Source organism: Callithrix jacchus, chromosome 13, assembly GCF_049354715.1.
Source record: "Callithrix jacchus isolate 240 chromosome 13, calJac240_pri, whole genome shotgun sequence".
NCBI lineage: Eukaryota > Metazoa > Chordata > Mammalia > Primates > Cebidae > Callithrix > Callithrix jacchus.
In genome coordinates, this window is record NC_133514.1 from 12,434,985 (window position 1) to 12,462,094 (window position 27,110).

General features: G+C 41.7%; 1 protein-coding gene across 8 annotated transcripts in view; it reads left to right on the plus strand.

The window, feature by feature from the left end:
- Positions 1 to 523: 523 nt before the first annotated feature.
- Positions 524 to 27,110, plus strand: part of KIF13B (kinesin family member 13B) — a 197,621-nt gene continuing 171,034 nt past the window's right edge. For 7 of the 8 annotated variants that reach the window (XR_013525465.1, XM_017963648.4, XM_008979053.5 and 4 more), the window contains exons 1-2: positions 524 to 614; positions 18,845 to 18,938. Coding sequence is in view for 4 of the 8 variants with exons in the window: in XM_017963648.4 (XP_017819137.4) it covers positions 560 to 614; positions 18,845 to 18,938 (149 nt within the window). In the remaining 4 variants the exon portion in view is untranslated. Of the gene's footprint in view, positions 615 to 18,842; positions 18,939 to 27,110 lie in introns of those variants that run through there. The other variant, XM_078347110.1, reaches the window with a different exon arrangement.

The window sequence follows — 27,110 nt, forward strand, 5'->3', positions numbered from 1 at the left end:
ACTCACAGGACAATGTTAACCTGTGGACCTATGGACGCTCCCAGAAGAGGTGATCTGCAACTCATCTTGAAGGATGAGCTCAGCAAACAAGGCCGGACAGCAATCCAGGCAGAAGAAATAACTTAAGCCAGGGATCAAACACTAAGATTGGCAGGAAATGAGCAGGAAGAGGTAGCTCCCGACGCCATCTATTCAACTGTTTATCAGGACCGGTATCAGTTCTCTATCGCTTACTTCTCAATACTGGCTGCGAGAACAAGAGTGGTGCGGAAAGACAGGGGAATTTACAAAAGCTCTCGTTGCTGATCTTAAGTTGCCGCTAAAGAGTCGCGCAGGAGCTTTCCCGTCCCGCCTCCGGGGCGGCCCCGCCCACGACGATACTGGAGGACTACAAGTCCCGTCGTGCAGCGGAGCGCGCCGGGAGCTCGCGCCGGCCCCGCCCCCAGCCCGGGCCCCCGCCCCAAGCCCCGCCCTCGGTCCCCTCCCGCTGGGTCTGCCCAGAAGAGTCGCTGGTGGCCGCGGCAGACGGAAGCCGAGCAAACGCCTCGGCGGCGGCAGGATGGGAGACTCCAAAGTGAAAGTGGCGGTGCGGATCCGACCCATGAACCGGCGAGGTGAGAGTCGAGCCCGCCCGGGCCGCCGGGGTGCAGGCGGCAGGTGCCTGGCGCTCCGGTCCCTCGACTGCCGTGGGGGGTCCGGCGGCCCCGCCCCTAGAGTCGGCATCCGGGCGCGAGGGGGGTCCGGGGACCCCGAAACGCCGAGACGCCCCGCTCTCTCTTCTCTCCTGCCTTTCCCCGCGGCCAGCCCGGTCCCCGGCGCCGCCGGCCCCCTTTTACTGGCCCCGCTGCCCCTTCCGCCTGCGCCTGCCCCGCCCCGCCGCCCTTTCGCCCTCTTGTCTCCCCCGGCCCTTCCCAAGGGCGCCCTCGGCCCTCGCGCCCCGCCTCGCCCTGGCCCCTCAGCCCCGCGCCTTCCCAGCCAGCTGTCACCGTCGCCCCCGCGCGCGGACTGCCAGCCCCTGCAGCCCGCCCCGGGACCCCGCGTCCCGCCCGGGTCGCCCAAGCCTGCACCGCCGTGGCTCGCGGCGGGAAGGAGGGCAGGGAGCCAGGTGGGCGCCCCGCGGCGATTTCCTTCCACCTGGGTGTCCTGAGATTGGGGTCAGATGGAGGAGATGCCTTCGTTGTTTCTGGACGGTGGAGAAAGTTTTGGTTTTGCCAGAAGTCTCATTCGTCATCTCTCAACAATAAATAGTTTAAGTGCCAAGATTCTTGTGAAATTGTATCTTTCTGACATTCTCTTAAGTCTGCAGGGTGGTTAGAGAAAGCAGATAAACCGAGTACATTTAAATTATCTGCAGACCCAGGGACTGAAGAGAACCCCAAAAGTCAGGGGAGGAGGTGGGCTGGGTCTTGGCTTTGATACTCAAAGCAGCGTGACTGGGCGAGTTGCTTTAAATGAAATAATGGCTTTGAAAACGCTTTCTATGCAAGGTTATATCACTGGGGTCGCTTACTGTCCGGGGAGATGAATTTGCCATTGATTAGACTTCGAACTAATTAGAATCGTTTAAGTACCAGAAACAACTAAGAAGTTGTAGCTTCTGAGCAAAATCAAGTGTTGTTTAATTTTTATGTAGAAATTATAGGTTGTTTTCCTTTTCTTTGCTCTCTTTTGTATATTTTGAGACGTGCAATCAACCAGTTGACATAAGTTTTGTTAGTCTGTCCTCGGGGAAGTTGGTTTCTCGCTTGGCGTTATCTCATCTATGGGAATTGGTTTGTCCTGTTCCTGCTAGGGCCGATTAACGCTGTCAGGTGAGTTTTTTCCCTAAGAACTTAATTACTTTAGGTTCTCAGCCAGTGCAAGATTGAGTCCTGCTTTGCTTCACTAATCTCCTGCTCTGACAACACGAAGTAAACGTCGATGCAGTTGTGAACATTTTCAGAAGCATCAGTTTTTAAACATTCAGGCAGCGGTATTCCAGTTCACTCAAGGTTACCATCACAATAATTTAAAGAAAAAAAAAGCCAAATGAAACATAACTTATCTGTCGATTGATTCTGAAAGGATGGTTTCAGCACATTCTTAAAATTTCCTTTTCACAAGAAACTTGGAAATGTCAGTGCTAAAAAGAGGCGGCTAAACAACCACCACAAAAGACATCTCAGCTATTTAGAGCCCTTCTTTCCCTCTCCCTTTCCCCATTGGTTTCACTTTTTGAGGGGAGTTCTTAACCTTTATACTTATAAATTGCTGTTGATAAGATTGTAATAATCACAAGTTTACAGGAATGCAAAGAATAATAGTTTTAGCTGTGGAATGGACGTGACCTGATCCTTGGGTTGAACTCCTTTTAAAATTGAGGTTTACACATAGATTTCATTACCCTATATAGGGAAGTGGGTTATTTGGGGTAAAGTACCTCCTGGGTTCACTCAGTGCCCACTCTTAGCCTTGTATTTTCTGACATGCATGTGGACTTCTTTTTTCAGTGATTACCACACATAAATTTGTTCTTTTCCATTTTTGTTATGAAGTAGTTGTTAGCATAAATAAAGGTGATTATGGAATGCAGTGTGGTGGAATTCTAAATCCAGTGATTTTTAAAAATTGGTATCTAGGCTGGGCGTGGTGACTGATGCCTGTAATTCCAGCACTTTGGGAGGCTGAGGTGGGCGGATGGCCTGAGGTCAGGAGTTCAAGACCAGCCTGACCAACATGGAGAAACCACGTCTCTACTAAAAATACAAAATTATCCAGGCGTGGTGGTGCCTGCCTGTAATCCTGGCTACTCACAAGGCTAAAGCAAGAGAATCGCTTGAACCCAGGAGGCGGAGGTTGCAATGAGCTGAGATCACAGCATTGCACTCCAGTCTGGGCAACAGGAGCGAAACTCCATCTCAAAAAAAAAAAAAAAAAATTCAGTATCTAAAGTTTGTATAAAAAGACTAAAACAAAACCGTATTCCTTTCTGGTAATTTCTTTCTTCTCTTCCCCATATAATATGTAGGAACCTTTCCACCTTTCCAGTAATTTTGAAAAGAATCATATTACTTTGAACAGTTATTACTTCTAAGAAAACGAATGTATTAAGTAATTGTGTATAATTATGGCAAATAGTAAAACTGGAGTCATAATGCTTTCTATCATACCATATACGTGCAGAAAGCAACCTTATAAATCCCCGTCCACAGATGAGGATGGGGATGAGAATGTGTTACTGTGCTGATGTAGTTTTATAGTGTAGACTCTAATATTTGGAATCACATTAGCTATATTCTGAGGAAAGTCCGAAAATTTCCAGAAAACTCTGGTGTGTTAAGTTCTCGTGTAATTCAGTGTCTGATTGTGCTTGGGTGTTTGGGGTTTTAAGGTGGTTGGCTGATTTATTATTTAACATTTACCCTGGAAGTGAGAGTTTTTCAGTCTTTTTGCTAAACTGTACGTAAGTTTGGGAAACTTAGTTATTTGAAGATTAAGCATTAGGCCCTAATTCAATAACAGGAAGAGTTGTATTGGCTAATTTGTCAAGATTTTTCTAGTCATACATTTATTTTAACATTACCCTAACAAAACAAAAAGGAAAAAGTTCTCATACTTTATCTTCACAGCTTTTCCTTCCCATGCCCATTTATGCTCACATGTGTGTGTGATTTTACATAATTTTAATATTGCAACCTTTATTTGGCTTCGTCTCAGCTGCAGAGCTAAACAGCTAGAGAAAAAGGGGTAAACTTTGATCACAAGCTCTTGCAGTTCTATTTGCAGATGTTGTTTGTTTTCTAATGTTGTTGTTCAGACTGTACGGCTCAAAAGGTGTGTGTCCCTGTACCGCACAGAACACCGATTCGTACATTACTAACCTGTCTAATCATTACAGGAGCTGAACGTTTTGTAGCCATAGTTGGTGGCATTAGTTAGATCAGCAGCATTCTATTTTCCAGGAATTGAATGTTTTCTAACTTTAGGAGATTTAAAAAATGTTCAGTAGGTAAGCAAACATTTATCGCGTGCCTGCCAGGTATCTAGCTTATATTAGGTAGGATGGGATCCTAAGGCCTTTCCTCTAGGGATTTCCTGTGTTTCAATCTGTGGGAGATCGGCTTCCAAAATAAGTAAATATCTATAAAAGGTGTTTGGAATACCTTTGTTATCTACCTAGCCCAAGGGGGTAGAACCAGGAAGCGAAAGAAACAGTGAAATAGATTACTTCGGGTGTTAGGGAGAATAGACAAATTTATTTCAGGAGTTATTTCAAATGAGTTTATGTTGCATTTGATAATAGCTGATGTGGTCAAAGATGCAGAATAGAGCCAGTGTCTTGGTAATCATGATCTAGTATCTCAGTGGAGGGACTATTATACAGCCATTAAAATGATGATAGTCAAAACCATTTAACAAGGAAGATCATTTTCTCTGTTAGTGGAAAAAGCAGAATGTAAACCTGTATGTTTAACTGATGGAATCCATTATGATTATTGCTATGTAAACACGTATACAGGAATGGGCAAGAGCTAGAAAGAATCATGAACAAGTGAAATTGATTGTTCTTGTTAGGGAGGTTTTACTTCCTAAAAGTTTTCTTAGGGTTGCCTGGTACGGTCATAATTGGTTTCCTTAAAGCATGCTTTCTGGTTCATGCTCATGAGGAAATGACTGTTACAGGCGTGAAAAGAAAATGACTGTGAAGAGATTAGATTAAAAGGTAAACAGCAGTAGCAGGCTGCTAGTTATTAAGTGCCAGGCGAATGACAGGGAAATAAGGGAATCAAGAGGAGTTTATATTTCACTGAGGAGGGTGAACTTTGGTTGGACTTCCAGGGAGGAAGCTTATGATGTGAGCGCGGGTGAGGGGACGGCATGGATTCTTCAAGGAGGAAGTATGGCCTGAGAGGACACAGACGAGAATGAGCCAAGCAGGTTTAGGCAGCAGAGACGAGATCTGCCTGCCAGAAAGGAGATTGTGTGAGGGTAGCTAGAGAATGATGGAGCACGGCCAGGTGTGGTGGCTCACGCCTGTAATCCAAGCACTTTGGGGGCCAAGGCGGGCGGATCACCTGAGGTCAGGAGTTCAAGACCAGCCTGACCAACATGGTGAAACCCTGTCTTTAAAAAGAAAGATAGAACAGAGAAGGTCAGGTGGATTGCAGGAAGCCCTGAATGGAGCTGGGCCAGAAGTCTGAAGTCTGGGCCTAGGTCGGCTGGTCCACGCACTCTGTTTTGCTTCTTAGGACTTTGTGTGGGTCTTGGGCACAAACACAACGGAGCAAGATTGCTAGATCTCAAAGCAAGATTGGAAGCCTCAGTAGATGACTGATTTCCTGCCATAGCTGGGCAGGATTTAAAGCGCTTGGTGAAAATGAAGCCCTGCGACTGGGAAGCATAAGGAAGTGGGTCAGAATTAAGCAGCCGCAAATCGCAAATCAAAAGGCAAAGGAAAAACCCAGCAAGTGCGAGGAAGCTTAGAAGATGCTGGTAGTTGGTGAAGACATAGGTGACCCTTAGGAAATGAAGGGACAGGAGAAGGTGGCTTTGACCCCCGGGGTCATTGGTGAGTCTTCATCTCAGATCACTGACAGATGCAGAGCCAAGGATGACCATGGATGAAAATTTCTGGCAGTATTTGCTAAAACAGAAGATCCTTGTTTTGCCAGCATCTGCTTGATATGCTAATGATGAATGGGACACACATCTATTACAACATTGTTTCTGCTGTCAACTGAGTGACTAAAATTTGGATATATGCACATAGGACCAGATGCTTTTTGAGAAGAAGGTACACTCTTATATTCTTTCTTTTTCCCAAATCTCCAGTTTTATTCATTTATTATTTATTTTTTGGGACAGGGTCTCCCTCTGTTGCCCAGGCTGAAGTGCAGTGGCACGATCATCACTCACTGCATCCTCAACCACTGGGGCTCCAGGGATGCTTCTGCTGCAGCCTGCTGTGGCGTTGCTGCACAGGTGTGCACCCCCATATCTGGCTAATTTAATCACTTCTTGTAGAGATGGGGGGTCTCACTTTGTGGCCCTGGCTGGCCAGACTCCTTTCTTTTTCTTTCTTTCTTTCTTTTTTTGAGACGGAGTTTCGCTCCCATCACCCAGGCTGGAATGCAACGGTGCGATCTTGGCTCACCGCAACCTCCGCCTCCTGGGTTCAGGCAATTCTCCTGCCTCAGCCTCCTGAGTAGCTGGGATTACAGGCACGCGCCACCACGCCCAGCTAATTTTTTGTATTTTTAGTAGAGACGGGGTTTCACCATGTTGACCAGGATGGTCTCGATCTCTTGACCTCGTGATCCACCCGCCTCGGCCTCTCAAAGTGCTGGGATTACAGGCTTGAGCCACCGCACCCGGCCCCAGACTCCTTTCAAGAAATATACATTTATAATATAAAATACAACATTATTTAATTGGCATTGGCTTTTACCCTCTCACCTCCATGAAACAATAACTGTCTAAGTTTTCCACTTCTTAAGTGCTGAAAATGGAAGAAGCCACTGACGAAACTATTAGTTAAGGAGATGGATTGAAGTGCTGAGTGAGTGGAAATGGATGTATTGATCTCTAGCCTTGCTCATCATGTTCCCCTTGTGTTTGACAGAGCATGTTCTTAAAAAAAAAAAAAAACTTGGCCAAGCTGAGCAATGTGCTCTGTGACCTGGGAAGTGTGTGAAGCTAACTGGTCCACTCCACACAAGTCCATGACTTAACTGTATGGGACGATTTCACTCCCAGGAGCTACGGGTATCTTTAGAAAGTGGTGTCTGTTAGTCATTCATTTCAACAGTGTTGATTGAAGAAAAAGAAAATAGCTAGATGCTTTCTGAGAGCTTTCTACTTGGGAGCTATGGAGTTCAGTCCTTTTAAATGCATTATCTTATTTTATCCTTCAAACCAGACTTTGAAAAGTAATTGTAGGCCGGGTGTGATGGCTAATGCCTGTAATCCCAGCACTTTGGTAGGCCAAGGCGGGTGGATCACTTGAGACCAGGAGTTTGAGATCAGACTGGCCAACCTGGTGAAGCCCTGCGTCTTCTAAAAATACAAAAGCTAGCCACATGTGGTGGTGGGTGCCTGTAATCCCAGCTACTTGGGAGGCTGAGGTGGGATAATCGCTTCAACCTGGAAGGCGGAGGTTGCAGTGAGCCAAGATTGTGCCACTGCATTCCAGCCTGGGCGACAGAGTGAGACTGTCTCAAAAAAAACAAAAATCAAAAAAAGTAGTAATTGTAGCATTTCTATATTTCAGAATCTCAGAGAGGTTAATTAACATTCCCAGAATTGCAAAACCCACCTGTGCTTTTGCTACAATATTGGACATGATGATCTTTAAGGGGATCTTGCAAGATGTGCGGGATACACTAGAAGCATAAGTCTTGATCTTCCACCAAAGGAGATCCCAGTCTTGATAATAAGAGATGCACATATGAGTTCATTAGAAGAACATTGTACACAGGACACTGATGGCAGTGAATCATGAATTAAAGAAATGGGGGTGGGATTTGAGAACAGCACTGAAGACAGCCCAGCAGGCCCCTTGGCTCCAAGTCCCACTGGGGTGATGTGGGGGAGTCCAGATGGGTGCTGCACATGCAGTGGGTTTGTGTCAGCATCTGAGGACTACTGAGCTTGGGGAATCCCCTGCAGAGTCTCTTATTTAGATGGGTAGGTGAATGCTGGTGTCATGAACTGAATCAGAAACACAGGAGAAGCAGGTTTTAGGGTGGTTGTGTGGGAAATGATGAGGTCCAGTCTCGGACAGTCAACAGCATGTTGTCAGTGTTTACGTGCTGTGTACTATGCCTGCAACTATGAGTAAAATGGAGTGTGTGCCTGGAAGCAACTCAGCACACTTGAGTTTTAGGTGTCTGAAGTGCAGCCTGGTGGATGGATCCAGAAGGCCATTGTGCATATGAGTCTGAAATGAAGGGACTGGACATAGGTGTAGATTTGGGAGTCATTACTGTAGGTAGAAGATAGAGCACCTCAGGTGTGTCTGTGACTGATGAGGTCACAGAAGCCAAGAAGAGCGACCTCAGAAGAGTCAGGTGAAAGCCATGTTGTGGATGTCTGGGAGGAAAAATGTGTCAAAAGAGTGAAAGGTCAGCAATCACATGTCACAGGAACAGTTGCGTAGAATTGTGTTCAGTGGATTTGGCATTATGATAGTCAGTGTTAATTTCAGGATAATTTCACTGAAATGAATGAATTAGCATTGGGCATTGGCAGTGGGCTGCGGAGTGAGTGGGCGTGCCAGTGTGGAGGCAGCGAGTCTCAAGAACATTCCTTCGAGAAGCTCCAGGTAGAAGGGGAGGGTTCAGAGTGGTATCTGGAGGGGTAGGTAGCTAGGATCAGGACTTTTTTTTTTTTTTTTAATTCTCGAAGATACTTGAACCTTGTATAGATAGAGCCAATAGAGAGGAGTTTTTGATATATGGGAGGAAGAGAATAATTATAGAATGGGAAAGCCCTGGAATTTCAAGCTTAATTTTCTTGATGTGATAGAATGTGGGGTTATTGAAAATAAGAGGAATTGGGTGAGCAGGGGTCTTCTGAGTAGTGAATGTGTAAGAATGTGGTTGAAGGACTGTAACTGTATTTTCTGTCTATTGAGGGTAGTGGGGTCATCCATTCCAAGTTTTTTCTTCTTGTTTTTTTTTTTTTTTAGATTTAAGTCACATCCCAAAACTGTACCATTCACTGAATTTCAGTTTACTCACAAACTTGTGCAGCCATCATTACTATCCAATTCCAGAACATTTTCATTGCCCCACAGAGAAACCTTGTACCTCTTAGCAGTCACTCTCCATTTCCCACTCCCCAGCCCCTTGCAACCACTAATCTACTTCCTGCCACTATGGATTTGCTTATTCTGGACATTTAATACATGGAATCCTGTATTATGTGGACTTTGGTATCTGGGTTCTTTCACCTGGTATAATGTATTCAAGGCTTACCTATGTTGTGTCATGAATCAGTACTTTTTTCTTTTCATAGCTGAACAACATTCTGTTAGATACGCTGTGTTTTTTGTTCATCAATTGATAGGCATTTGGCTTGTTTCCAATTTTTGGCTATTATGAATGATGCTGCTTTGAACATTTGAGTACAAGCTTTTGTGTATACATGTGTTTTCGTTTTTCTCAGGTATGCATATATATAGGAGTGGAATTTCAGGGTCATATAGTAAGTCTAACTTTTAAGGAACTTTTCCAAAGCATCTGAACTATTTTACATTCCCTTAGAAATGCATGAACGTTCCACTTTCTCCACATCCTCACCAACACTTATTCTTGTCTCTCTGAGTATTGCTATCCTAGTGGGTACGAGGTGGTATCTGATTGTGGTTTAGATTTGTGTTTCTCTGGTGGATAAAGTTGAGCATCTTTTCATGTGCGTGTTGGCCATTTTCATATGCATACCAGGCATCTGATATAGCTTTAGAGAGATCTCTATGCACATGTTTCCATTATTTCAAAAACTGGGTTTCTTGTCTTTTTATTACTGAGTTGTTAGACTTCTTCGTATATTCTGGATAACATTCTGTTGTCAAATAGATGATTTGCAGATATTTTCTTGAGTTCCTGGGTTGCCTTTTCACTCCCTTGTGTCCTTTGATGCATGCAAGTTTTAAATTTTGATAAAGTCCAGTTTGTTTTTAGTTGTTGCTTGTGATTTGGCTGTGATTTCTGAGAAACCGTTATCTAATGTCATGCGGATTTTTGTTTTCTTCTAAGAGTTTGATAGGTTTAGATCTTACATTTAAGTCTTTGATCCAGTTGGAGTTTTGAATGTGGTGTGAGGTAGGGATCCAACTTCATTCTTTTGCATGTGGATATCCAGTTGTCACAGCACCATTTGATGAAAAGACCATTCTTTCTCCATTAGATTGTCTTGGTACCCTTGTCAAAATCAATTGACCATATCTGTGGCAGTATGTTTCTAGACTCTCAATTCCATTCCATCAGTTTATATATGTCTTTCCTTATGTACATACCATACTGTCCTGATTACTCTAGCTTTGTAGTAAGTTTTAAAACTTGGGAGTCAAGACCTCTGACTTTTTATTTTTTAAGATTGTTTGGGTATTGTAGTTCTGCTTTACGAGTTTTGTTTTGTTTTGTTTGACAGTCTTGTTCTTGTCACCCAGGCTGGAGTGCACTATTTTAATCTTGGCTTACTGCAGCCTGCGCCTCCTGGGTTCAAGAGATTGTCCCACCTCAGCCTCCTGAGTAGCCGGGATTACAGGCACCTGCCACCAGGCCTGGCTAATTTTGTATTTTTAGTAGAGATGGGTTTCACCATGTTGGCCGGGTGCCTTGTGAGTTTTTTAAATACCTGTTTCTCAGTCCTCTGAGGTTGTCTGGTTTCTTTTTTAAACTGCTTATTTATTTATTTAGAGATGGGAGTCTCATTCTGTTGCCCAGACTGAAGTGCAGTGGTACGATCATAGCTCACTACAGCCTTGAACTCCTGGGCTCAGGATGCCTTCCCACCTCAGCCTCCATAAGTGCTAGAATTACCACTGCACTGATTCATTTCTTGCTAATTCATTTCTTGAGTATGAACTCTTTTTTTTTGTAGATGGAGCCTTGCTCTGTTGCCCAGGCTAGAGTGCAGTGGTGCAATCTCAGCCCACTGCAACCTCCGCCTCCTGGGTTCAAGCCATTCTCCTGCCTCAGCCTCCCATGTAACTGGGATTACAGGCACCTGCCACTGCACCCAGCTAAATTTATATTTTTAGTAGAGACAGGATTTCACCATCTTGGCTAGGCTGGTCTTGAACTCCTGACCTCATGGTCTGCCTGCCTCAGCCTCCCAAAGTGCTGGGATTACAAGCGTGAGGCACTGCGCCCGGCCAAGTATGAACATTTTGTGTTTTTGGTCACATAGGATTGTTTTATATGTTTTTAGATACGGGGTCTTGCTCTGTTGCCCATGCTGGAGTGCAGCAGCACAATCATAGCTCATCACAGCCTCTGACTCCGGGGCTCAAATGATCCTTCCATCTCAGCCTCCTGAGAAGCTGGGCTACAGGTGCATGCCATTATACCTGGCTAATTCTTTTTTAAAATTTGTTTTAGGGACAGGGTCTTGCTGTGTTGCTCAGGCTAGTTTTGAATTCCTGGCCTCAAGTGATCCTCCTGCTTCAGACTCCCAAGTAGCTGGGGGCTTATTTTAATTATTTTCACACTGTCAACGTCTCCTGTCCTTACCTGGTATCTCATTCTTACTTCAGCCATGTTAGAGCTCAGTTGTATTTTAACCTTTTATTTATCAAATACATTTTCACGTTTACTAGTAACAATATAAAAGCAGTGATTAGGATGTTTTACATAATCTCTTTTTAGAAAACAAGATTTTCTGTTTGCTTTTTACTTATATGGTATCATGTAATTTTTTTTTCTCTCAGGGTCAGCAGATCTCAATATAAAAGGGAGTCCTGAGTAAGTCATAACTAAAACAAAGTAGTAGAAGTGGTGTTTCCTGCTCTGCCATTAAATATTACGTTCCAGTTGGGAAAACAAGTCCTTCCTACATAAATACCACTGATGAATATTTCTTTATGAACATGAGTAGACATGGAACAGTACTGGGTATGTGACACTAATTGGTTGAAAATAGGATCACAAATGTCATGCAGAGTTTGTAGTTGAATAAGTAAATCTTTCAAATAACTTATCTACCTTTATAAAATGAACCCAAGTGAATTTAAGAGTAAGCTATAGTGAGATATTTAGGAACATGACTGGTAGGTAAAGGGAGGTACACTGTTTCTGGATAGTAGATTTGGTTTGGAAATTATTAATAATTTTCTGGAGAATTAGAAAAGCAGATTACTAAGCAGGCAACTCAGAATTATTTTGTTCAGACTGAGAGTGATGCATTTCCCCAGATGGAACATGAGTTATGTAAAGGGAGTCTCCCAGGCCCTGCCCATATTTTACTGTGATGTCATTGGGGTGCGAGCCATAGCTGATGTGTACATTGAAGAAAGACTTGTTTTAAATTATTGTTTACTTTTACAAGGTGACTAATATGCTGGCTGAATAAACTGAGTTGTCAACTGTTGATATTTTAATATTCCTTGTGGGGAATTTGCCCTGGAAAGGAATCTTGTTTGGGAAATAATACGGGATCGTTAATGTTGGTGGAATAAATTAATTTCTTCCTTTCTTTCCTTCTTCCCTTCCTTCCTTGCCCACCTCCCTTCTCTTTTTCTTCCCTTTCCCCTCCCCTCCCCTCCCTTCTCCTCTCTTCTCCTCCCTTCCCTTTCCTCTTTTGCCTTTTTCCTTTTATTTTTCTTTTTTCCTTTCCTTTCCTGGCTCATGGGTATGTCAGAGCATTCGTGGTTCTGAATTCTGTAAAGCTTAATTAGTCATGAAATAAATTTATAGTACTACTTTAAGATCACTCTGGTTTTTAATTGCTTTTTAGACAGTACTAATTAAATTATAATCTTGTTATTTTAGACTTAACTATGAACTGTTGTTCATGTGTTGCTTATAATGAATATTGAGTTCTATGTTTTTTATTGTGAAATACAATATACTCTTTACTATTTCAGCCTTTTAAGTGCACAGTTTAGTAGCATTGAGTACATTTCACATTGTTGTATCACCGTCACCACCATCTAGTCACAGAACTTTTTCATCTTGTAAAACCGAAACTCCATCTCCATTAATTAAGAACTCCCCTTTCCCATTTTCCCCCAACCCCTGGTAACTCTCATTCTACATTGTGTCTCTCTGAATTTGACTACTCTAGGTTATCTCATATCAGTGGAATCATAGTCCTTTTGTGACTTGCTTATTTCACTTAGCATGATGTCTTCAAGGTTCATTCATGTTGGAACATCAGAATTTCCTTCCTTTTTAAGGCTGAACGCTTTGCCACTGTATGTATATATATTTTGTTTATTTGTTCATTTGTCGATGGGTGCTTGAGTTGCTTCTACATTTTAGCTGTTGTAATAATGCTGCTGTGAACATGGGTACACTTCAGTGCTGTTTTTACAAAGGCAGTGCATAGCAGCTAGGCTCTTTTTAATTTGAGCAGTATTCTAAACCAAGAGAAAGCTGTTTATCTTTTGGATTTTTGGTAGGTGTTTTTTTGTTTTTCCAGACTAAATTTAAGGCTTAAATTTGTAACTGCTATTTAATCACTGCTTTGCATTCTTTTTTTTTTTTCCCCTGGAGAGGGACTCACTCTGTCATCCAGGCTGGAGTGTAGTGTCATGATCTTGGCTCACTGCAACCTCTGCCTCTTGGGTTCAAGTGATTCTCTTGTCTCAGCCTCCTGAGTAGCTGGGGTTACAAGCATCTACCACCACGCCCGGCTAATTTTTGTATTTTTTTGTAGGGACGTGGTTTTACCACGTTGCCTATGCCACTACTTTTCTTTCTAAGCACTTTATCAGCAAGAAGTTTTCAGTGGTGAATGTGTCATTTAAAATTTGTAGTAATACAATTTAATTCAACTGACTAGTAACATTTGATGGTACACTAGCTATAGCATTTTATATTAAAATGCATTTCATATTAAAATGCTTTTCATATATCTGACCCTTACACTTGCTTTAAATCTCACTGCGTTTATTTGTTTGGGTGTGTGTCCTAGATGTTCTGCTTGTGTACGTATTCCCAACTGTCCTTTGAAAAAGCCTTCTCTTAATAGCCTTCAGTCCACAGGGTTGGAGTGGGAATTTTATTTGAGAAAAAAGATTGAGTGAAATAGTGAAGATAGTTCTTTACATATGAAAGCCCATCTTTGATGGATGTTAGATGTAAGGGACATTTGTAAGTTGCTGTCTCTAGGATAAAATGAGTTTAGGTTTGATGTATTATGAAATGATTTTTTTGTATAATATTGGATTTTCCAGGGGTTGGTTACTTGATCATACCCTTTAATTCTTCCAAGTTGTTTGTTTTACCTGATGACATACATGGTAGGGGGTGGCAGAGGGAGAAGCAGTTAAGAGGAGAGGAAGGAAACTTGAATACTGAAGGGCAGCATTTGGCTTCCTTCTTAATTCAAGATAATTTGAAATGAAGGAACTGCACTGTTTTGGGGGAAATGTTTGATTAAGCAGCCATTTTTTTCAGGCCTGCATTCTAGATGTATTCTGTATGAGAACTACACTTACAGTTCTTCTGCGTGGACCAAATGTTCTTGTAACAAACTAATGACTAACTTTGTGGTGGGTGGTGAGTCACAGTAGATTTCCCAGGAGTTGATAATGTGCTTGTATGTGATAGAGATTTGGCCATGAGGAGCCAGCCGATACAATCCGGTCTGATTCCATTAAGCAGTGGTTTTAAGAAACTCTCCTGGACCCCTGGGCCTGAGGAAGTGTAGAGGTAAAATTGCATGTTTGAAAAGTTGTTGCAGTGTGGCTGAGACTTTCCTGTAGCATTTCTGTGATAGTCTAGAGTGGATTTAAACACAAAACATTAGAAATAGACTTTAATGCTAGTTGACCACAGTAGAACAGATTTGTCTTTTTTGCGTTATATAGCTCTAAAATTTTCCTTTTGATTCTCTTTGCTATTTGCTTGAAAAATATATTGGCTAAAAGAAAGACCACTAGCTACTTAGTACTTCTTGATTCCGTATTTAAAAATAAATGTAAAATAACTGATGTGAGAAAAGTTAAGTTTTGGCCAGCACAGGGCAGGAAGTTTTTGTTTTGTTTTGCTTTTTTGCATTTGGCTTAATTATATGAGTTAAGTGAAAAAAAACAATAACCTTTCTTGATCGTGGAAACACTCTTAAGATAACGAATATGACATTGACATTTGGCCAAGGTTCTTTAGGAAATACAGAATAACTCTGACATGGTATTTTTCCTTGCTTTAGAGCTTATCTTTTTTTTTTCCCCCTTAAAGACAGAATCTCACTCTGTCGCCCAGGCTGGAGTATAGTGGCATCATCTTTGCTCACTGCAACCTCTGCCTCCCGAGTTCGAGTGATTCTCCTGCCTCAGCCTCCCGAGTACAGGCCTGTGCCACCACGCCTGGCTAATTTTTTGTATTTTTAGTAGAGATAGAGTTTCACCATGTTGGCCAAGCTGATCCTGAACTTTTAACCTCAAGTGATCTACCCGTCTTGGCCTCCCAAAGTGATGGGATTACAGGCATGAGCCACTGTGCCCAGAAGAGTTTATCTTTTTATAGTGGAGATAAGACAAACAGAAACAGCTTCATACTTTGGGTCAGAAAAATATAAGAATATAAACATATGAGAACATAAACAAGCCATGGCCAATACTTTTTAAAAACAGCTGTATGTAGACAGAATTCACTCCCATACAAGTCAACCAATTCAGTGTTTTCAGCATGCTCACAGTGTACAGCCATCAGCACAATCAATTTCAGAACATTTTCATCACCCCGAAAGAAACTGTACCTGTTAGCAGTCACTCCTTGGCCCTAGACAACACTAATTTATTTTGTCTCTATAGATTTCCCTAGTCTGGGTATTTCAAATAGGTGGAATTCTACAAGATATGTTTTTTGATGACCGGCTTTTTTCACTTAGTGTTAGCTTCATTCACTATGTAGCTTGTATCAGTTTTTGATATAGTTTGGCTGTGTCCTCACCCAAATCCCATCTCGAATTACAGCTCCCATAATTCCCTTGTGTTGTGGACGGGACCTAGTGGGAGATAATTGAATCATGGGGTCAGTTTCTCCCGTACTGTTCTCATGGTAGTGAATAAGTCTCACGAGATCTGCTGGTTTTATAAGGGGAAACCCCTTTCACTTGACTCTCCTCTGCCATGTGAGGTGTGCCTTTTTCCTTCTGTCATGATTGTGAGGCCTCTCCAGCCACGTGGAAGTGTGAGTCTATTAAACCTCTTTCTTCTGTAAATTGCCCAGTTTCTGGTCTGTCTTTATCGCATTGTGAAAATGAACTGATACAGTTCTTCATTCCTTTTTATTGCTCAGTAGTCTTCTGCACTAGGGATATACCACACTTATCCATTTGTCAGTTGATGGACGTTTGGATTTTATCTGCTTTTTGGCTCTAATGAGTATCCAAATAATGGTGCTGTGAACATTTGCGTACAAGTTTTGTGTACTCTGGGATAGGTATCTAGGAGTGAAATTGCTGGGTCAGATGGCAACGTTGTTTAACTTTTTGAGAAGCTGCTGGACTGTTTTCCAAAGTGACTGCACCATTTTACATTCTCACCAGTAATGTGAGAAGGTTCTAATTACTTCACATCCTTGCCAACCCTTATGATGATCTGTCTTTTGATGGCAATTATCCCAGTGGGTGCGAGGTGGTATTTCATTGTGGTTTTAATTTGTGTTCCAATGTTGAATGATATGGAACATCTTTTCTTGTGCTCATTGGCCATTTTTGTATCTGTTTTGGAAAGATATATATTCACTTCCTTTGCCTATTTAAAAATTTGATTGCCTTTTCTTTTTTTTTTTTTTCTTAGACAGGGTCTTACTCTGTTACCTAGGCTGGAGTGCGCGGTGCCATCACAGCTCACTGCAGCCTTGACCTCTCTGCTCCAAGCCATCCTCCCTCCTCAACCTCCTGAGTAGCTGGGATCATGGGCTCCCACCACCATGCCTGGTTATTAATTTTTTTTTTTTTCTGTAGAGACAGGGTCTGCGTGTTGCCTAGACTGGTCTCAAACTCCTGCACTGAAGGAATCTTCACAACTTGGCCTCTCAAAGTGTTGGGATTACATGTGTGAGCCATTGCACCTGGCCTATTTGTGTTTTTATTATTGAGTTGTAAGGGTTCTTTATATATTGTGATGCAAGTTCCTTATTAGATATATGATTTGCAAATACTTTGATTCTCTTTTCCACTGTTGATGGTGTCCTTTGAAGCACACAAGTTTTTAATTAAAACTTTTTTTGTTGTTTTTAGAGACAGGATCTTTTTCACCCAGGCTGTAGTGCAGTGGTATAATCATAGCTCACTGCAACCTTGAACTCCTGGGCTCAAAGAATCTCTTACCTGAGCCTCCCCAGTAGTTGGAACTATAGGCATGTACCACCATACCTGGCTAATTTTTTTTTTTTGTTTATTTGTTTTTAGAGATGGGGATCTCACTATGTTGCCTAGGCTGGTCTTGAACTCCTGGACTTAAGTGATCCTCCCATCTCAGCCTCCCAAAGTTCTGGGATTATGGGCATGAGTCACCATGTCTGGCCCCAGAGTTTTTAATTTTGATGAGGTCCAGTTTATCTTGTTGTTGTCTGTGTTTTGGGTGTTCATTTCCTAACCCAAAGCCATGTGGATATATACTTACATATACTTCTAATAACTTTATGGTTTTAGTTCTTATATTCATCTCTTTGATCTGTTTGGAGTTTTGAATGTGGTGTGAGGTAGGGATCCAACTTCATTCTTTTGCATGTGGATATCCAGTGTCTCGTTACCGTTTGTTGAAAAGACAATTCTTTCTCCAGTGGGTTGGTCTAGGCACCCTTGTCAAAATCAATTGACCATAAATGTAACAGTGTATATTTCTGGACTCTGAATTCTATTCTGTTGATTTATATATGTCTTTCCTTATATAAGTACCACACTGTCTTGATTACTGTGGCTTTGTAGTAAGTTTTGAAATTGGAGAGTTATGCTCTCTTTTTCAAGATTTTAATCTATTCTGAATCTTTTGTGTTTCCATATGGATTGTAAGACCTTGTTTTGTTGATTTTTGTAAAAAAGTTAGTTGAGATTTTGATAGGGTTGCCTTGAATCTTGTAGATCTATTTGCGGAGTATTGTCATTGTAACAGTGTTTTCTTTCAGTTCATGAACATGCAGTATCTTCTGGTCTATTTAAGTCTTCAATTTTTTTAAACAAGTTTTTTAAAAAAAAATATATAGTTTTATGTATTTTGGGGGTACATGTGAAACTTTTCTTTCTTTTCTTGTTCTTTTTTTTTTTTTTTTTGAGACGAGGTTTTGCTCATCTCCCAGGCTGGAGTGCAGTGGCATGATCTCAGCTCACTGCAACTTGTGCCTCCTGGGTTCAAGCGATTCTCCTGCCTCAGCCTCCTGAGTAGCTGGCATTATAGGCACCCACCACCACTCCTAGCTGATTTTTGTATTTTTAGTAGAGACTGGGTTTCACCATGTTGGCCAGGCTGGTCTGGAACTCCTGACCTCAAATGACCCACCTCGGCCTCTCAAAGTGCTGGGATTACAGGTGTGAGGCACTGCACCCGGCCACATGTGATGTTTTGGTACATGTATACAGTGTGTATAGTGACTAAATCAGGTTAATTGGAATATACCTCACAAGTCTTTAATTTCTTTCAACAATGTTTCAGAATTTTCAGTGTACAAGTCTTGCATTTCTTTTATATTTATTCCTAAGTATTTTGATAAATTGTTTACTTAATTTCATTTTCAGATTTTTCATTGCTGGTATATAGCAACACAACTGATTTTTGTATATTATTCTTGTATTCTGCATAAATTGTTTATTTTCAGATTTTTAGTGGATTCCTTAGGATTTTCTCTGTCTTAGGATTTACTTCTTCCTTTCCAGTCTGGATGCCTGCTGTTAATTTTTCTTGTCTAACTGCCCTGACCAGAATTTCTAGTACAGTAGTGAGGAGAAATTGGGTAGCAGACACCCTTGTCTCACTCCCGATGTAGGGTGGGAAGCTGCCCAGCCCTTCACTGTTAATTGCGATGTTAGCTGTGGGTTTTTCTTGGTGCTCCTTATCAGGTGGAGGAAGTTCTTTTTTGTTTTGGTGTTACTCCATTGAATGTTTGCATTAAGAAAGAGTATTGAATTTTTGTCAAATGGCTTTTCCGAATTACTTTTAAAAATGACTATTTTTCTTGCTTTTTGTCTGCAGAGATTGACTTGCATACCAAATGTGTGGTGGATGTGGATGCAAACAAGGTTATTCTTAATCCTGTAAATACGAATCTTTCCAAAGGAGATGCCCGGTAAGTTAAGCAATGGTGCTGTGTTCGGTGGATGTTTAAGTAACTGGAAGCAGCTGTGGCTGCTGAATTAAGTTGCGCTGAACAGATACCAAATGCCTACCCTGTAGAGACATATTGCTGTCTTCTGCGAGCCTGTACTCAAGGTGAAGAGATGAAGTCTATAATATGGGAAGACAAGGTGCCTGAATGAGTATTAGAGGTAGTGATTGCATTAGAAGCACGGACAGGAGAGTGAGTGTTAAGTTGAGAAGCAATTGAGGAAGGCTTCTTGAAGGAGGTGCAGCTGGCAAGAAGATTAGGTAGGATGTTAACTGGTTCCTTAGCATGAGTTTCGGCTTTTACTGCTGCCAGTTCAAATGCTGTCTGTCAGAGCGCCCATTTTAAGTGCTATCTTCATGAAGGTGTGCCTGCAGCCCTCAGTGATTTCTTTCCTTAAATATCTGTCAGCTACAATCTGTCCTACCTATTTTAATGATCATAGATTGCTTTGGATTGTTTGTTCCAGCTGTACAGTGGATTTTAATGTCTTTGGGGAAAGAGACCCTGTCACGGGCTGAGGATGAATATTTGAGCATCAGTTCTAGATGTGGATGGTAGTATGAACAAAATGAAAGGGAAGAACATGAATTTGGGGCAGGAAAAGATTATTTTTGGTTTTCTTAGTAAATGGAGGACAGTAAATGAGCTGGGATCAGATTACAGAAGACCTGGAGAGCAGAAGAGGAAATTTGGCCTGTAGTCTGTCAGGAAGTTTGTTGTTGACAGTTTTTGAGTAATACGATTGAGGATCAAGGTGGATTAGGAAAAGTTGTTGGTTGGCAATGTAGAGAATGGGTCAGAGTGGGGATAGGCTGACTTTTATGGAGATCAGCTGTATCAGAAATGTTTCCGTAGTGGCCCTGAAAGTAGAGAGACAGGTGAAAGACGTCTGACTTGAGGCTTTGTGCAAAGTAGATACTTCATAAATCTTTCTAGAAACTGTGCCATATTTGGCACTCTGCAGATGTTCTTTTGAGTTGAGTCTAATTGAGTTGGAAAGAGCACTGGATTTGGAGTGAGGAAATCTGGAATCAAATCCTTCATAATGTTATCATAGCAAATTTTTAATTTTTTTGAACCTGTCTTATGTATCTCACAAAGGTTTTTTTCCAAAGATCAAATTAGTGATTTTTAAAAGATCTTGCAGAGTGTTCTGTATATGGGGAGGTTGTTATTGATGTAGAGACACATACAGCAAAATATACAGCTTGATGAATTTTCATAGTGAACATGCTCCTTACCTTATGTAAGTGGCATCCAGATAAGAAACAGAATAAGTGGCATCCAGATAAGGAACAGAATGTTACTATCATGTCAAGAGACTACATCAGGAGAAGTAGTTTTTCTTTTCTTTTTTCTTTTTGAGGCAGAGTCTCACTCTGTTGCCCAGGCAGGATTGCAAGGGTGCCATCTTGGCTCAGCAACCTCCGCCTCCCAGGCTCAAGTGATTCTCATGTCTCAGCCTCTTGAGTAGCTGGGATTACAGGCATGCACTACCATGCCCAGCTAATTTTTGTAGTTTTAGTAGAGACAGGGTTTCACCATGTTGGCCAAGCTGGTCTCGAACTGCTGACCTCAAATGATTTGCCTGCCTTGGCATCCCAAAATGTTGGGATTACAGGTGTGAACTACCGTACCTGGCCAGAAATAGTTTTTCTTTTAATTTAATATCAAGATAAAAAGAGGAAACAGAAATTTGGAATATAGCAGTACAGTAGCATATGTTGACTTCATTACATTTGAGGAAAAATAGGAAGAAAAGCATAAATTAAAAGCTGGATTTTATTAATGATGTGAGGTTAATTATTGCCTAGCTTGTAGGATAACAGACCAGTCCATAAAACAAGATGTGATTTTATATTACCTATATTTGTAACTGGAGAGCCAGAGATTTGAAATTAACATGAAAGTGATTTGAACCATCAGAGAGGCTCAGTTTAATATTTTTCCTTTAAAAGCTATAGCATCCTTGTTCTTCTAATAACTGATTCTATTACTGTAAAACCATGACTAATTTTAAATATATACTTTATAACTCAAGTTATGCTTTAAAAGTGAACATTTATAAAATTTAAAACATTGGTTGATATATTTTTCTGATTAATTTTACATAAACTCCTGAAAATGTCATAATGATTTGATGTTTACTAAAACTTCTTGAAATCGTGCTTAAACAATAGTAAGCCACTTGAGGTTTTAGTGCTTAGTCATGGATATCTGGGAAGCATTTTTGGTCTGTTTCATATGGAATTTCAGAGCTGTTTTGAAGCATAAGATATTTAAAATTCAGAAAATTCACAGGACAAGGTCGACGGGAGATTAAGATCACCGACTTCAGAGTCAGGCATCCTGGATTGAATCTCACCTCCACCATTTAATGTGTGTGACCCTGGTCAAGTTACATAATTCTCCTCTGCCTCAGTTTACCCCTTTGCTAAGGGGAGAATATTATAGTACTAGCCTATAAGATTGTTATGAGGATTCCAGTTAAAATGTGTCAAATAATAATGCCTGGTGCACAGTAAACCCTATGCATGAGCTATTAATTTTATTATTACTGTTACTATTACGGCCTGTATTTAAGTTGTAGTCCATGTTGTCTTCATTGAGCTGTAATATAACTTCATAAAATTATTCCTTTTTTTTTTTTTTTTTTGAGACAGAATTTCTTTCTGTTGCCCAGGCTGGATCATACAGTGGTATGATCTCAGCTCACTGAAATCTCTACCTTCCAGATTCTAGTGTTTCAGTCCCCTAAGTAGCTGGGATTACAGGCATGCACCACCACACCTGGCTAGTTTTTATATTTTTGGTAGAGATGGGATTTTGCCGTGTTCTCCAGGCTGTTCTTGAACTCCTGACCTCAAGTGATCCACCCACCTTGGCCTCCCAAAGTGCTGGGGTTTACACGCGTGAGCCACCACACCCGGCCAAGTTAGTACATTTTTATTTTATTTTGAGACAGATCTTGCTCTGTTGCCCAGGCTGGTGTATAGTGGTGCCATTTCTGCTCACTGTAACCTCTGCCTGCCTTGTTCAAGAGCTCCTTCCGCCTCAGCCTCCCAGGTAGCTTGGACCACAGGTGTGCACCACCAGGCCCAGCTAATTTAATTGTTGTGCTGATTTTGTTGTTGTTTTTTTTTTTTTAGTAGGGATACAGTTTTGCCATGTTGGCCAGGCTGGTCTCAAAGCCCTGACCTCAAGTGATCCACCTGCCTCAGCCTCTGAAAGTGCTGGGATTACAGGTGTGAGACACCACACCCAGCCAGTTATTTAAAAAAAAATTTTTTTTTTTGAGGCTGAGTCTTGCTCTGTTGCCCAGGCTGGAGAGAAAGGGTGCGATCTTGGCTCACTGCAACCTCTGTCCCCACCTCCACCAGGTTCAAGAGATTCTCCTCCCTCAGCCTTCCGAGTAGCTGTGATTACAGGCACCCACCACCATGCCCAGCTGCTTTTTGTATTTTTAGTAGAGATGGGGTTTTGCCACGTTAGCTAGACTGGACTCGAACTCCTGACCTCAAGTGATCTGCCTGCCTCAGCCTCCCAAAGTGCTGGGGTTTACAGACATGAGCCACCACACCCAGCCAGTCACTACATTTTTAAGTCAAAATATATTCAATTTCAAATACTTGAGTATTGAAATTGCCTAGTTACAGAGAAATTTGAGCTTTGAGAGGTCAGAAACTTTATTTTACTCAGTTTGCTTAATGTTGAGTGGGGTCTTGGGGACTAACATACCATCTCTTAAGGAGACAGGCAGGACCTCTGATTTTATGGTTACAGTGAATAAAACATTAATCTCAGCAATCTGTTCTCCTTCTTAGTATCAAATAAATGAAAAACCAGGTCAAAACATTGCTGTGAACATAGGATAAGAATGAAGGCACGTTTTTGTCAAATATGGAAAAGATAAATGACAAACTCTCCCTATTCCACACCACTGCTTGGAACACTCTAGTGACTGAGATACTTGAATCCACCAGATCAGTCTAGTTCTTCTGTGTAGAATCCTGGATACACATGATACATTTTGTCACTTACTTGCTCATGCAGAGCCACGCTGCTATACTGTTAGAACAACCAGTATCTTTTTGGAATTATCTTCTTCCCCTCAATCAGTTTTCTAGATTGGTCCTTGGGATTTTCAAAATCATTGTCAGCAATATATTTCTAAATTGCTTCCCTTTAAATAACTAAATAAATCTTTAGGCCTTATTTATTTTATTTGAATTATATCTTAAATCTTTAGGCCTTATTTTATTTGAATTACATCCTTTTTTTTTTTTTTTTGAGAGAGAATTTCTGTTTCTTGTTGCCCAGGCTAGAGTGTAATGGTGTGATCTCAGCTCACTGCAACCTCCGCCTCCCAGGTTCCAGCTGTTCTCTTGCCTCGGCCTCCCCAGTAGCTGGGATTACAGGCATGTGCCACCATGCCCAGCTAATTTTGTATTTTTAGTAAAGATAGGGTTTCTCCATGTTGGTCACTGTCTCTGACCTCAAGTGATCCGCCTGCCTCGACCTCCGAAAGTGCTGGATTATAGGCGTGAGCCACCCTGCCTGGCCTGAATTATATCTTAAAACTTATTAAACGTTTATCCTGTAATGAAATTTATTTATTTACTTTTGTTTGGAAGCCCCAGTGAGATTGTAATGAAACGTTAATGCCTGTGACCATGGTAGGGCAAGTAGTTTCTTGTTTGGGGGTTTTGGTGGTGGTGGTGGTTTGTTTGAGACAGGGTCTTTCTCTCTTGCCCAGGCTGAAGTACAGTGGCACAATGCAAATAGTTTCTTTCTTTCTTTCTTTTTTTTTTTGAGACAGAGTCTTGCTCTGGTGCCAGGCGCCAGGCTGGAGTACAGTGGTGCGATCTTGGCTTGCTGCAACCTTCGCCTCCCAGGTTCAAGCAATTCTCCTGCCTCGGCCTCCCAAGTAGCTGGAACTACAGGTGCACGCCACCATGCCCAGCTAATTTTTGTATTTTTAGTAGACGTGGGGTTTCACCATGTTGGCCATGATGGTCTCGATCTCTTGACCTCGGCCTCCCAAAGTGCTGGGATTACAGGCATGAGCCACTGTACTCGGCCGCAAATAGTTTCTCAAGCTAAGTTTTAACTTCTACTTTTGCTTCTTTGTCTCCTGTACCCACCAAACAGGCCTTTCTTGCTAACTCTGACTAGAAAGTTAATTGGTATACTTAAAAAGTTGTCTTAAAAGGGATTAAGATGCATTTTCTCATGGAAAGTGGTAGCCTCCACTGTATGAATCATTTGTGTTATAAAAGTTGAGGCATGGGTGAGTTTGGAAAAGGGAGTGCATTTTCCCGTAGGAACTGTCAGTTTCAAGTGAAAATGGTGTTCTGTCAACAGTGACTAGTTTAACCCACAACGCGAACAGTCAGACTTTTTATACTTTGTCTTATATCTTCTTCGCATTTCACTGCAATAATATTAAAAAGCTATGTCCTCAAGGGCCAAGACTGAATAAAATGAATATTATTCTTTCTGGACACTCTTTTGTGGAAAAGGCGTTTTTTTTCCCTGCTGCGGTGAGTGGTGATGAAGCGCACAGTGACTGCTGCTTTGCTGTGGTGTCTTCATGCCCTGGGCACCAGCAGCTTCCCCTCCATCATGTTCGTGCCACCAGTACAAATGTCAACATAGTGAGGAAGGCAGATGCCTTAGGATTGTTATGAAAATAATCACGACCTCCAGACTCTCTGAAGAGCTCTGGGGAACACCCAGAGTCCTCAGACCACAATTTGAGGGATTTAATACAGTTTATAAGCTTCTAAGAACCAAATAGATGCCCCCGGTTTATTTTTTAAAAGACTAACTGAGATATAATAGTAATACAGTACAGTTCACCCCTTTAAAGTGAGTCATTCAGTGGTTTTGTGACACTGAGTTGTGCCGCCTGCACCACTATCTGCTTGTATGTCATTTTTATCACCCTGTTAATCCATTTTTTTTTCTCTGTAGATGTGAGGTTTGCTTGTTCTGGACATTTCCTAATAATGAAATTGTTCATGAGGTGGTCTTCTGTGATTGGCTTCTTTTTGTTAGCGTCATGCTCTTGAGGTTTATCCATTTCGTAGCATTTATCAAGAGTGCGTTGCTTTTGATGATGGAATAATAGTCTGTCGTATCACATGTCGTTGATCTGTTGATCAGTTGATGGCCATTTGGATTGTGTTACTCTTAGGGCTTCGTGGATGATGCAGCTTGTGTACAAGTCTTTGTGTGGACATGCGTTTTCATTTTTCTTAGATTCATTTCTAGTTATGGAACACTTCTGGGTCATATGATAACGGTATTCTGAACATCTTGAGGAATTGCCAAACTGGTTTCCAAAGCTGCTGCACTGTTTTACATTCCCACCAGCCATGTGTGAGACTCCAGTTTTTAAAAGACTCTCATTTACTGTAAAGAAAATGGTGGCAACTCTGGCTAATTAAAGAGCACATATCCGGCCTCAAGGCATTTGGATTACAATGAAAAAGCAAAACCAAACACAGTGCGGTCCATGCCAAACACTCCTGGCCAGATTCAGCCCTTGGCTACTGATTTAGAACCCGGGTTCTGGTAAACTAGATTATAGTATACTTTTCTGTTGAGCAGTATCTCCTTATTTTAAAACAAGGTCTTAAAAACTTTGAGCAAAATTTAAAAATGTGATATACAAGAAGTTCCAAAGAGTGAAATGTGTTTCGGTACCTATCACTCAGTTTAACAAATCCTTGCCAGTACAGTTTAAACCTCTGTGAACTGCCTCGTGGTTTTAACCCTTTCCCTCTCCACCACAGTTAACCACTTTCTTGAATTTGGTCTTCTTTGTTCCCTTGTATTTCTTTACATTTTCACTAAGCATATTTGTGAATTGTTTGCCTAGTATTATGTGTACATGAGTGCCTTTTTCTAGTGCAAGTCCAGATGGGTGACTCGAAAAAGGTTGACTCTTATAAAATATAATGCATGATTTTTAAAGACCAAAAATAGCGTTAAAAGGAGCTAAAAATAATATCACTCACTTAGCTTGGGGAAGAAAGCTCAAACTTGGTATTTTATCAAATTTCCTGTTCGTTTTTTTTTCTCTTTTGTGTTTCATTTTTTTCTTTTAGATTCCAGGGGTACACGTACAGGTTTGCTACAAGGGTATATACTGCAGCTGGGCACAGTGGCTCACGCCTGTAATCTTAGCACTTTGGGAGGCTAAGGTGGGCAGATCACTTGAGGTCGGAGTTCAAACCCAGCCTGGCCAATATGGTGAAACCCTATCTCTACTGAAAATACAAAAATTAGCTGTGCATGGTGGCGGGCACCTGTAATGCCAACTACGCAAGAGGCTGAGGCACAAGAGTTGCTTGAACCCGGGAGGCGGAGGTTGCAGAGAGCCAAGATCGTGCCACTGCACTCCAGCCTGGGTGATAGAGTAAGACTCAGTCTCAAAACAAAACAAAAAATGAACAAAAAAACCCAAGGGTATTGTGTGATGTTGGGGTTTGGGCTTTTCTTGATCCTGCCATCCAGGCAGTGAACATAATACCCACTGGGCATTCTTTAGCTCTTACCGCCTCCTCCTTCCCTTCCGTCTTTTGGAGTCCCATGTCTTTTGCTCCCATCTTTGTGTCCATGTGTACCCAGTGGTCAACTCCCACTTATAAGCAAGAACATACAATATTAGGTTTTCTGTTTCTCTTTTGATCCTTTGAGACAAAATTAGAACATAGGCTTTCCCCACTTGTCTTGTTCGTGATGAATTTCAAGGAAGCATGCCATGAACGTTGTTTTAGGATACTTCCAGCTCTTTGAGAGGCTGAAACAGGAAGCTGTACCTCCTCAGAGAGGCTGCTTTAAACCTCAGAACCTAAACCCGAAAGGAAAGAAAGCCTCTATGTGAGCTGCACTTTTCACTTCCTTGGTCCAGTGTGAGTCTGTTTCTTCTTTAGCCCTCTGTCTTCTATTACATGTGTGTAGAGGGTATGCACATTGATGCAGTGCTAAATACATTAGCCTAGAGTTTCTTCTGTCTGTCTTTTCTGTGTTTTTGAGACAGGCTCTCACTCTGCTGCCCAGGCTGGAGTGTAGTGGTACGATCACTGCTCACTGTAGCCTTGACCTCCCAGGCTCAAGTGATCC